At 34.6% G+C, this 12,887-nt stretch overlaps 1 protein-coding gene across 3 annotated transcripts in view; it reads right to left on the minus strand.

Moving 5' to 3' along the window:
• The window catches only part of Top3alpha (topoisomerase 3-alpha), a 496,301-nt gene that overhangs the window by 406,467 nt on the left and 76,947 nt on the right, over positions 1-12,887 (minus strand). For all 3 annotated transcript variants that reach the window (XM_090411715.1, XM_090411714.1, XM_090411713.1), the window contains exons 6-7: positions 8,610-8,707; positions 2,737-2,811 (exon numbers count right to left, since the gene is read on the minus strand). In XM_090411715.1, the coding sequence (XP_090267841.1) occupies positions 2,737-2,811; positions 8,610-8,707 (173 nt within the window). The remainder of the gene's footprint in view (positions 1-2,736; positions 2,812-8,609; positions 8,708-12,887) is intronic.

Below are 12,887 nucleotides of genomic sequence, written 5' to 3' on the forward strand. Positions count from 1 at the left end.
CTCAATATCCGAACCAAAACTTCCAACCAACACTGTAGCCAACCTTTCTTCAGTTATGTTGAAGCCTGCAGCACTCATCATGCTTTCTTGTGGCCACAACTTGGCCATTGCTCCCAGAAAAATACCGGCCAAGGATATAATGATTCCGATTGAACACGAGATCCGCCACCTTCCAAACCACATTGCCAACAATATTAGACTGGATGCAGCTTGTGTTCTCACCAAAGCAAGACCACCAAAAACCAACATATCCAATAGTGAATATAAAGCTCTGCAGGAAATGAAGAAAGACAAAGAAATAGTAATCACCAAAGCAGATAAGGGAAACGCCACCGTAGTACTCAACCAAATGGACTACAGAGGCAAGCTTAATGCTCTATTATTAGATCGGGCTACTTACCTCACTATTGAATACAATCCCACCAACTCACAAATTAGAAAACTCCATAGGCTCCTTAAGAAGGTCACTTCTTGGCCTGTGGAAGTTATTGACAAATTAAAACCGTTTAACTCTATACCCCCCCCCCCCGTATATATGGACTCCCAAAAATACATAAAGAAAATGTGCCATTACGTCCCATAGTGTGATAGCAACACACCATCACACATAAAAAACTCAGCCCACTTCAAAGCCAGCATAGAAAACCTTACACTCCAACATAGTGACATAATGGTCAATTTTGACGTCTCCTCCTTATTCACAAATGTCCCACTCAAGGAAACCTTATACCTAATCCAAGCTAAATTTCCTCCTGATATCTCAGTCCTATTTCAGTTCACAATGAACTCAGGCTATTTCGTTTGGCAGGGAAAATTCTAGAAACAAATAGAGGGGACAGCCATGGGTTCACTGATCTCCCCACCCTTGGCTAAATTCTTTATGGAGACTTTTGAAGAGAAAGCCCTAAACTCTGCCCCACAAAAACCAACCATATGGTTTCACTACATTGATGATGTGTTCACTATTTGGTCACATGGCTCTGATACACTCCTCTACTTCTTAACACACTTAAACAACCAACACCCCAGAATCAAGTTCACTCTGGAAAAGAGGAAAATAACAGCCTCCCTTTCCCAAACACACTAGTCACCCACCAGCCTGATGGAACCTTGGTTTTTTTCTGTTTATAGAAAACCCACCCATACAGGAAGATACATTCACCAACAATCCCCCTCCCCTCTCACAACAATATGGAGTTGTTAAGACACTATACAACAGGGCTAAACTAATCTGGTCAAAAAATGACAATGCCCTAACTACTGAACTAAATCACATCCTTAACACTTTCTCAGCCAATGGCTATCCCCCCCCAAAAAAAAAAAAATCCAAAAAACATTGAAACCAATAAACCACAACCCTTCCCCCCCCCCTTTCACAACAAGGATTACTCTAAATCCATGACCATTTCCTACATCCAAGGCACCTCGGAAAAAGTTACCAAAATCTTAAAAAAACATGACTTGATCTCTTGTTACAGACCATATAGAAAATTGGCATCCCTTATCCACTCCACTAAAGACCAACCACTTCTCCTAGACCTACCTGGTATATACCAGGTCCCTTGCAGCTGTAAGCTGTCCTACTTTGGCCAAACAGGCAGGACAGCGAATATCAGAATTTCAGAACACAGCGAATATCAGAATTTCAGAACACAAATCAGCCTCAGCCCTAAGAAACATGCCAAACCTCAACAAATTTGGTTGCATGAGACTGCCCAAAATTTGGGAGACATACATCAGGAGGCCTTCAGCCCAATGGCCAAGAACATCTACTTAGCTCGCTAGAGGGCACCATCAGGACTTTTAGGAGAAACAATAGCTTACTCGCTTCGTCCTCATTTACTGTATGTATGTAGTGCTTGCATGCACGTGTCTTTATTGTAAGTTCCTTTGAAAATGGCAACATGACGCCGAAATATTGGAAATGCATATTAAAGTTTAATTTAATTTATATTCTAGTGTACATTGAATTCCTTAAATGAATTAATAATCAGCATGATTAGATCATTACTTTCCTATTATAGCTCATTATAGATATCAAGAGAATTTCTATTCTTTATACAATAAGGCATTTTTGAAGGCATCACATAAGTTTTTAAACATTTTGATTTTCAGATAATTTTCAAGCTAGTAACAAAATTTCTTCTACATCCTGCCTTCCACTAAAGACAGATTTCCACCTTTAGTTTACCCAGGACAGTATCAGATTTCTTGTTCCTACAGCCTCTCATATTTTTGCCAGATAAATCATATATGCTAGATACCAGATGATCAGAACATATGAATTACATTCTTCTGCAAACTAAGAAATCTAGTATTGCATATGTGGAATTTCTATTAGCCACAGGATCCTTGATAGTTGTATAAGATTAAATTGTTTACGTTAATTTTTTTTAACTAAGTAGTTATTTCTGGATAATTTATATGATTTTTACATACATCTATGGAAATTCACACATATAAATGAAGTATTAACAAAGTTAAGATTACAGTTTAAAATACACTATAATCATATAGGCATACACTAAGATATACAAATTTATTGGCCATAAATTTCAGTTATTCTCAACAATTGAAACATTATGGGTAATAACTTTTTGAGCCAATAAATAATGAGCATTGCTTTTATGCAAATAGCCATAATTGCATTAACTAAATTTTATAGAAAATTTGAAGCATTTCACTCTTGAAATGGTGAAGACGTACATCTTTAATAAGAAAACAATAAAAACTAACCACTGTGTCCAAAGGTTGTGGTCGCCATTTACTTTTCGGTTTACTCTTCACATCGAGAACAGTTGCCAATGGGTTCTAAATATGAGAAGAATGAAATAAAAATATACACATCAAAAGTGCATAAAATCTATATTTCATATAAAAAATAAATAAATAAACTGTTGAAAACAATTGATTAATTTCATGCCCACACCAAGTATTTTATATCTTTACAGACCAGAACATCAATCTAGTTGACAGGTTTAGGTGTTAGACACTATTCAAAGGCAATATATCACCGAAAGAATTGGATTCTTTAAAAAAGTTATATAAGAATAAAAATATTGTGATTATTAAAGCTGATCAAGATAATGTTATTGTTATCATGAATAAAGAGGGCTGCAACAAAAAAATGAAGGGAAGTAGAATATTGTCAGCTAGAAGCTGACAATTCTACTTACGAAATCATAGATCAAGATCCCACTATGTCTCAAAAGAAAAAAAGTTCATAAATTATTGGAAAAAAAGAGAGTTAATTCTTGGCCCAAAGAAATCATTACCAAATGTTTGTTCGTGTTAAACCATCATGTATATATGGGGTACCTAAAATCCATAAATCCAATATTTCCTTTATGTCCTATAGTTGATAGTATAAGACAGTCCAGCTTATAAACTTGCTCAACAGTGAGCAAAGTGACTTGCTTCCCCAAGTGGTAATTCATCTACTTTCATAAAAAAAATTCTGTCCATTTCAAATTGCTGGTAAAAAAATCATATCCTTTAAAAATTTAGACATAATTGTTAGATTTGATGCAACTTCCATATACTATTAACAGAAACACTTAATTTAATAGAGTCAAATTTCCCCACAATATCTTTGAATTATTCAAATTTACTATGCAAGCAGGTTTCTTTACTTGGCAAGATAAAAATCTACAAAACATTAATGGTCCTGCAATGGGTTCCCAAACACACCAAAATTTAATTCACAGTAGGGGAAAAAATCTAATCCGAATAACTGTTTGACTTTTCTTGAGATATTACAGGGCTTTACACTAATGTAATGTGGTTTTCTTTTTAATACTATGTTGTGAAATTTAATTTATCATCATAATTAAATTCACTTGTCTTGATATATCCACAAAGAAAATAAAAATTATGTTAATCCTAAAGTAATAACTTAAAGTTATAAAATATTGCTAAACTTCTACAATGTTTTGTAATGGCTACTGAGACAACTCAAGAAATTAACAGTTCAAGTTCAAGAACTGCACTTAATTTCCAACACATATCAATATATTATCATTCTTTTATCCAACTAGCTGGAAAAAGGTATAGTAAAACTATTTGTCTTAACCGAAAATTTATTTTTACACATTGTTCCTCCTACCTGTACAAGGAAAACACCATTTTAATTTAAACTGGCATGAAGTGTGCACAGACATTCAGGAAGTAGCATAACTTGTAACAATAGCTATAATGTTTTTTGTTTCATCTTTGTTAAGACTGTTTGTTCCTTTCAGAGAGAGAGAGAGAAAGTTAAAGAAATGGAATCAGAGATCTACAGATTTATCTAAGAGTGTTTCTTACAAATGGTGAATGACCACTGGGAGATAAAAATCTAAAAGAAGACCTCTAATACTGTTTTAAAAGATAAATAGTAATACAGTTTGGGAAAGTGAATTCCTTTAGTAATTTGGCCTACTGTTTTCTTCATCCTGAGTTTGTTTCAATCAATGGATGAGACTGAAGACAGAAAGTTTCATCAGAATAACAGAGCCAAGGAAACTATATTTGGATAGGAAAAAAGACCAAAGTTCATCAGTATGAAAGGAATGTTTAGAGAATTGTCAAGCCAATGGAATTTATTCAAGATGTATTCTCCCCCTGGATAACGGAGCCCACCGAACTGAAGATAGTATTGATGTAAAAGGCTTTATATTTGTACCATATATCAGCTCTGTTTCACTAAAGTTAGCTAAAATTCTCAAGAAATTTAAAATACACACTTCTTTTACTCTGCTATCCAAACTCCATTCCTTACTTGACATATCTAAACTGAAACATGACAGCTTAAAGTATCCTGGAACTAACTGTCTTTGGTGTAACTACAATGTGCCCTATTTTGGTCTGTTGGAAAAATCCATTGAGTTGTGTATAAACAAGCATGAGAGAGAGAGATTACATATGGCAGAACTAGAACAAGTGCACTATCTAATCAATGTTCTAAATTCTGCTTACTCTGACAATGAAGATTCATCACTCATCCAGTGATCAGGAACATTTTTAGATGATATGATGAGCTTGAGAGAAGAATTGTGTAATCAACAGAAACTGTCTTTAAACCAGTTCATTCACAAGATCAGGCCCACTTCAACATGCCCAACAATACTATGGCATCCAGAATGTCTTAAAATATCAGCAATATGTTTGCAACTTAATTTACAGCTGTTGTTCTCTTGTAATGTATCATTATGTAAAAGGTTAACTAATTTAGTATTGCCAGAGTTTTGTTTTGTTTTTTTATTTAAAAAAAAAAACTAAAATTATTAGTACTATATTTATAAGAATATTATAGAATCTATCTATATTTAATACTATATGTACTGATTATTCAAAAATAAAAGTACTGTATTCAAGCTAAAAACATTTCAATACACCATTAAAATAAAAGTTGATTAAACAAATATAAAATATTACTTGATGCTCTTTTTAAAGTAAATTTAGAATGTTAAACCTAAAGAAAATCAAAATGGCTTTGTTATGCTTAAAATTTAGAAATTTAATTGCTTTACTGTTGCATAAAAATCCTCATGTATAAAATGTGATTACAGTTTACTATAGTTGTTGGTATTACAAAACTAAAAGGATTTAATTTCACTAAAATTTTCTTTAACCAAACTTGAAATAAGGACTAGTTGAAGAACAAAAATTACTAATTAATACTTCTTGTTACTCTATGTCCCATACAGTATTCGGCTGATCAGAAATGAATTCCTAATTGCTAATATTTCCATTGTTTTTGCATGTATGAATACAGCAATGACAGTTATGTTATTCAAAAAAAAATATTGAGTGGTGGCACCTTTCTGTAAAAATCGAAAAGCGTGCCAAATTTACAGTGTATTTAGAACACATTTAGAAACCTATTTTTAGCACATATAATAGTGTATAATTTTGTTTTGTCTAATTTGCCACAACAAATAATATAACTGAAACCAAAACTGAAATGGTGTGAAAAATTTTAATAGAGATTCCAAATACTAAATTTCATCAGCCAGCACAAAATTATTCACATCCATTCAAATTATATGAATTTGTGTATATCCTAAATTCCAAATTTTAGTAAGTTATATCCAGTTATTATAAGGATTTCAAACCAAATTTGAGTCAATTTCATCATGTCAGTCCTGAAATAATTGGTGTATTCAGCATTCTTCTGTTTATAGACTGTTTCATAATAACTTCCCTTATCAGTTATTATTTTTTCCATTCTTGCATGCAGACATGGCTTAGTGAATCATTATGCAGAATGTTAACTAATTTAGTAACTTGAGTAAGTTAATTAATTTACTATGGCAGGATGGACTAAATGATTTTCACAAGAAGCTTAGGCATTTGCAAAATACACCAAACAAAAAAGAGGGGGAGGGATTTTTTTACAAACATACTTATTATCAGGCCTCAACAAATAAACTCGCTCACTTGTCCACTGGTGAGTAGCTACACACTGGATGAAATAGAATATTTTTTAATAAAAAAATATCTTTCTAAACATTTTTTTTTTACTTTAAGAAAACATAAAAGAATATACATAATATAAAGAGCAATTCTAGTAACAAAAATTAATGTAATATTATATTTTCCAAAAAATCAATGTTGATTTTACTTTTTTTCCTTCTTGGAATGGTAATCACACAAAGGAAATGGTCTATGATACAGCACCACTAACCACTTCCTGGAATTCCTTATTGACACATATCATAAAAACAAAATTGGAGGGGATCTTTGGGAAGTGCATTTTTTTGTGATGAGTAGGATTTTACATAATTTGTTGAGTTCTTGAGTTCTTAGCTCTTGGGTTTTTGAACATATCATACTAACTCTCAAGAAGAACTAAGAGGAAATAATCAATGTAGACTTGAAACACAGGAAGTGGTCTACAAATCCAGAGACAGTGTTACAAATTGGGATGAGACAGTAAATTACCTAGCAGAATTTGTCAAATTGCTGTGATTTCTGTACATAAAATGAGCCTAAAAATCAGTGTACCAAATCATGCTAATGAGAAACCTGAGAGTGCCAGCTTTATGCAATGGTAATCAGCTACAAGTGAAAGAACTCCATAAGAACATTACAGAAACAATGAGAGTCACCACTTCTTGAAAGTCGAAGTGTTTTTATCCCTCAATTCCAATCAACCATTTTTATTTAAATGCCTCTAGGTTCTAGTCAGCATGTACTTCGTGATGACTATTAAGAAGCTGCAAGGCCAAATACTCTGAACTGCGGGCACTAATTTGAGATTGCCCTTACATGGGCCTACATTATATGTAGTAGCAATTTCCAAAGGTGAGCAGCAGTAAAGATCTTGATATATGTGCTGCAGGGGAAAAAATATGAAGTATATAAAGAGGATCTGATATAAGTGAGACTAAAATACTTTAGTTGTAATGTGAGTGAAATATTTTTTAATTAACTGGTCCATGTTATTGTAAACTGATACTCTGAAAAATATATATTTTAGCTAGCTTACACCACACAACTGTAGCATTTTGAACTGTTCTTCTCTTGGCATCTCATATCATATACATTTTCCAGATATAGGAAACTTTTCTAAACCATTCTCAAGTATGCTATCAAGTGAAAAATTCAGTAAGGAAATTCTTCCATAATCTCACACTGTTTTATCCCTGCCCCCTTGTTTATATAGATAATTATTACTCATAGTAATTCACTCCAATTATCTGGAATTCAATGTTCTTAATTATGCAGTGTGAAATGATGACTGTAAAATTTCTAGCACTAGCATTTCTAGTTGAATATCATCTACTCCAGTTGTCTTCCCACATTTTAGGATTCTACTGTTTTTTTTCTACTTTTTAAGTACTGACATATACTTCTGATCATTCCTCTTGAATATTCTCTTTAAAAACAACTGGCTAAATCACTTTTACTCTTGTAGTGAACTTCATTTATTAAATTGTTGTAACATTCACAGTATTATTACTATTACGTGACACCTCCAAGGACTCATCATGAGAAGGCACTACTTCACTACAGCTCACCCTTACTTAATCCTCCAACTACTACCACCAACCACTACCACCACATACTGTCTGTAAACTGTGCATATTCGCATGGCTGATTTACCTGTATGCAAGATGAAAAACCTGGAAGAAAAACCCTGCTACCTCCATATGAGATTGGGTAACTTACCTTCAATAGAAAAAGCCCATTATTTCTTAATGTGAAATTTTTTTCAACCTACTGAAAATGTAAAATGAGTATGTTTTTATAAATCAGATATGAATCATTCAATTTTCCTTCTCTATTTCTGTTTTAGTTGGACATTTCTCTAACTGATACCTACCAATTCGACAAGCTTAGTCTCATACTCAATTTTATACACTTTTTGAAGTGCTTATTGGTTATTCACCTTTTAACATTATTTCTGATCTCATACTATTTTTGATTCACACTACTTTCAAAAATATCCAGGTATGTCTAACTAATACTCTTTTTAATATAATAAATTTTAACTATTAATTTTTAGCCTATATGTTGGAACAGAAGGGCAGCTCCATTAGCATAAAAGCTTTGCTATTTTAAATTGATTATTAACTCTATCTTTTCCTACTAAATTAAAACAAAAAATAAATAATTAAACTTACTTCTAAGCATAACTGGTACAGTACAAGACAAGCAGTATGATCAAACAGACGACCTCTTTTCCAGCTAAATTCTGCAGCAACATCTTTTTGATGTGTTACTAAGAAAAAAAAAAAAAATTATGCATATTGAAATAACACGTAAATTATGCCATTATCTTATAATAGCATAATAGTGTAAGTACAATATATAGTGTATTTAATGAATGCCATTACCTTCAAAAGTATGGAAGACAGTAAGTAATGCCAACTAGTCCCCCTATGGCAACAAGTTTTCATTGAAGTGTCCCAGACTTAAATGTTCTCACTCAGCACATCCTTTATCTGGATCCATAAGCTTTGGAGGAGAACTGTACATTGCAGGGTTTAACAACATGGTAGCTATACAACATCTGGCATTTGTCAATGTAGTATTTTTTTTTTAAAACTCTGAATACATAAAGCTTTGTGCATTCAAAGGCTACTATGTTTAACTCACCAACACTACTGAGTGTGACTTCGGTCCTCTCTCTTGCATTAAAGTTCAACTTAAGCTATAAGTTGCAAATTGGCAGTTATACAGATCAGTATAACTGCCAAGAGTAGTGTATAACGTTCTATTATACACTACTCTACACTTTTATATGTTAAAGTGTATGTGATTTCATATATTACACATATAAGTTTAATATACGAAATCAATGAATCAAAGATGAATATAATCAATTTAGAATTCTTCAATGGGTTGAAGACAGACTCTTAAGAGATAAGATCAGTTTGTGAACAGGTCTCTTAGATCCAGTTCAAGAACAGCCAATTAAAGATAAATTATATTATTATTATTACAGGTATCTCCATGGAGTCAGTAGACTCATCGCGGGAGACCCAAACTAGCAAAACAATATCTGTCATATCTCTTCTTGAATTCATTTACAGACGAAGAACTCACAACTGAGTCAGGCAATGAATTCCACTCATTCACCACCTTCCAGGCAAAAAACCTAGTTCTCACACCCTTGTTAACCACACTTTTCTTTAATATCCAGAGATGATCTCTTGTACTTCCATCACTATCACACAGCTGAAACATTTCCCCTGCATCAATCTTATAAAAACCTTTTAGCAATTTAAATGTTTCTATCATATCCTCTCTTCTCCGCCTATCAACCAACCTCTGCAATCCACAAGCTCTCACTCTATCAATGTATGGAGTATTTTTTACATCACTCACCAACCTACTCACTCTCCTCTGAACCCTCTCCACAACCTCCTCATCTCCAAGGAATCCAGGCGATCAGACCTGAGCACAGTAATCCAAATGTGGAAGTATCAACGCCTTATAAAGGGGAATAATAACCTCTTTATCTCTGGATGTCAGTGTGTTCCTCAATAACCACGTAATCCTATGTGTAATCTTGGACACCTTAGCAATGTGTCCCCTGAACGTCATCTCCCTAACCACCAACATCCCTAAGTCCCTAGCCTCATCAATCTCTTGGAGTACCGTTCCATCAATGTAGTACATAGCCGGTAATCTTTTAATCCCAAAATGCATAACCTTACACTTTTCCACTTACACACGATGAACTGACATCCATTACCTTTTGCCAGCTTATTTAAATCATCCTGCAAACTCTCAACATCAGCTTGATTTTTTACTGCGCTACCCAACTTTGCATCATCAGCAAACAACTGAATATCTCCCCTCAAGCCATTCCCTATATCATTTATGTACAAATTAAACAACAATGGCCCAAGCACAGAGCCCTGAGGCACACCACTGGTCACCTGTCTCATCCTGGATTCTGCTCCACCATACACCACCTTCTGGTATCTCTCCCTGAACCATTCTCCTATCGATATCACCAGTTTAGTATCCATTCCCATCTACTCCAATTGCGTTACAGTGTTCCATGGGATATCCTGTCAAAAGCCTTAGCAAAATCCAGAAGTACCACTGTGTAGCCATTTCCTTTGTCCAACTCAGATGTCATTCTATTATAAAAAGTTAATAGATTGCTATGGCAGGATCTACCTTTAACAAAACCATGTTGACCCCTACAGAGTATCATATCCTGATCCACCCATTCTTGAATTTTGTCTTTAACCAACTTTTCCAATACTTTTATCACCACTCCTGAGATAGTGACTGATCTGTAATTAACTACCGCAGTTTTAGAGTCACCTTTATACAAAGGAACTACTTTGCCTTCCTTCCACTCCCCTAGGGACCATACTAGAGTTCAAACTTAAGTTAAATAACCAAGTAAGAGGGGTTGACAATTCCTTTGAACATTCACGCAACACCCAAGCTGATATTCCATCAAAACCTACAGCAGTGTTTGCATTTAAATTTTGCAATATATTAAAAAAAATTTGATTTCTTAACTTCAATTCTCACATTAGTTATTTCTACAGGTACAGAGATATCCTCACTTGGGTGATAGACTTTTGAAAAGTGATCACTCAGTAACTCAACTTTACATCTGAATTTGTCACTTCAATACAATCAGCACCCACTAAAGTTATCCTTCTGAAATCATTCTTCCTTTTACTTGCCACATAGCAGAAGAACTCTTTGGGATTACCCTTGATCTCATTGGCTAAGGTCTTCTCATAACTGATTTAGCTTTTCTTACTATGCTGGTAACCTTCCTAGCTTGAGCCTTGCACTGCTCATGGGTGTACTGATCGCCTTTCTCCTTGTACATTCTCCATAACATTTTCTTTTTTGCAGATCAAGCTTGATACTACTGCTCATCCATCTAACGCCTACCTTGTTTGTCTTCCTGACCATGGGGAGACAATCTGATATTGCTTTCCTCAGATACCCGCTGATTTCATCCCATGCACTGCTAACATCTTTCCCTTGCAATATGTTCTGCCATGGGATGGCTGCAAGCTTTTATTTTGTGCTTTTATCTTGCTTTTATTTTGTTCTGCCTGGGATGGCTGCAAGCTCACTCCAAAGCTTGTTATAATTGCCTAACCTGCAGTTCCGTATATACTCTTTCTTAACAGAAAAATCCACAGATTTTGCAACCTCCCAAGTCAATACCACATGATTGCTCTCTCACCAATTGGAGGTAAAGAGGACACCTTACTTATGCATATATCCTCTGAACCAATGACCAGGTCCAACACTCTCACACTACTTGTCCCTTCAATTATATGCTGTTTCAAGTAATTATCTCGCAGAAGATGTATGAACTCCATTTCCTTTTTGCCACGTGATATTCCCTCCTTCCAATTGATATCCCCATAACTAAAATCCCCCATAATAATCACTAAACCTGCACTTGTTGCACTAATTTGCTGATGCATGAATTCAATATACCCCTCCTGTACCCCCTGGCTTATAGCAGCAACCAACTGTACATATGGTTGCGTTGATCATTATTTCACACCAGACCTCCTCAAATGAACTCTCATTCACATATCTATCATCTTTATATACTACTTTCTTTGGCTGTAACACATCAGCTATCATCAACAGTACTCCTCCCCTCTTCTATCTTCTCTATCCTCCCTGAAAATACTGTACCCATCACATTCAATTCCAGTGACCACATCTTCTGCTGACAGCCAAGTTTCACTAATGCCTACAACTTTTGGTGAGATTGCACTGACTAATGCCAAAAATTCTTGGCATTAGTCCCATGCCGATTTTTATCCCCTCTATTCTGCAATTTATTCTGCAAATAAGGATCAACAAATATACAATCACTGCTAAAGTTTCTCTCTCTTACACTCAACCTGCCCAATTACTTCAACTTATTCAGAAAACAGTAACTTCTTCAATCGCTTATGACCATCCATGTTCAGATGCAACCCATCTCTAGCATACTACTGTCTTTTTCCTTCAAACACACTGCAGACATCAACAAATTCCAGACCTCTTTTTTGCACATTCTTGCAATCATATCATTCATTATCATCGCTCGTCTACTTAACTCATAATTGTCAAAATGAGGGCACACAGTATCCTCCCATTGACACTTTTCTTCTTCACAATATCTAACAATGTTCTTAAATCTTTTGCTACCCGATTTATACTACCACTCAGGTCATTTGTACCCACCATAACTATCATCTTGTCTGCATCATGCCCTCTCTTTATTGCTAAAGCCACTATCTCTATCGTCCCAGCCAAGCACTCCTCAGGCATACTGCTCTCCATACCCTTAATCATAGAATCATCATATATTTTACCACTCTTAACTTCATTCACATCCAAACAAGCATCACTCATGGCCTCATTTCAAGTCCCATACTATTTATTACTTCATCATCAAAGACTCT

This window comes from Typopeltis vanoorti, chromosome 21 (genome assembly GCF_054136105.1).
Source record: "Typopeltis vanoorti isolate ZY-2024b chromosome 21, IOZ_Tvanoo_1.0, whole genome shotgun sequence".
Taxonomy (NCBI): Eukaryota; Metazoa; Arthropoda; class Arachnida; order Uropygi; family Thelyphonidae; genus Typopeltis; species Typopeltis vanoorti.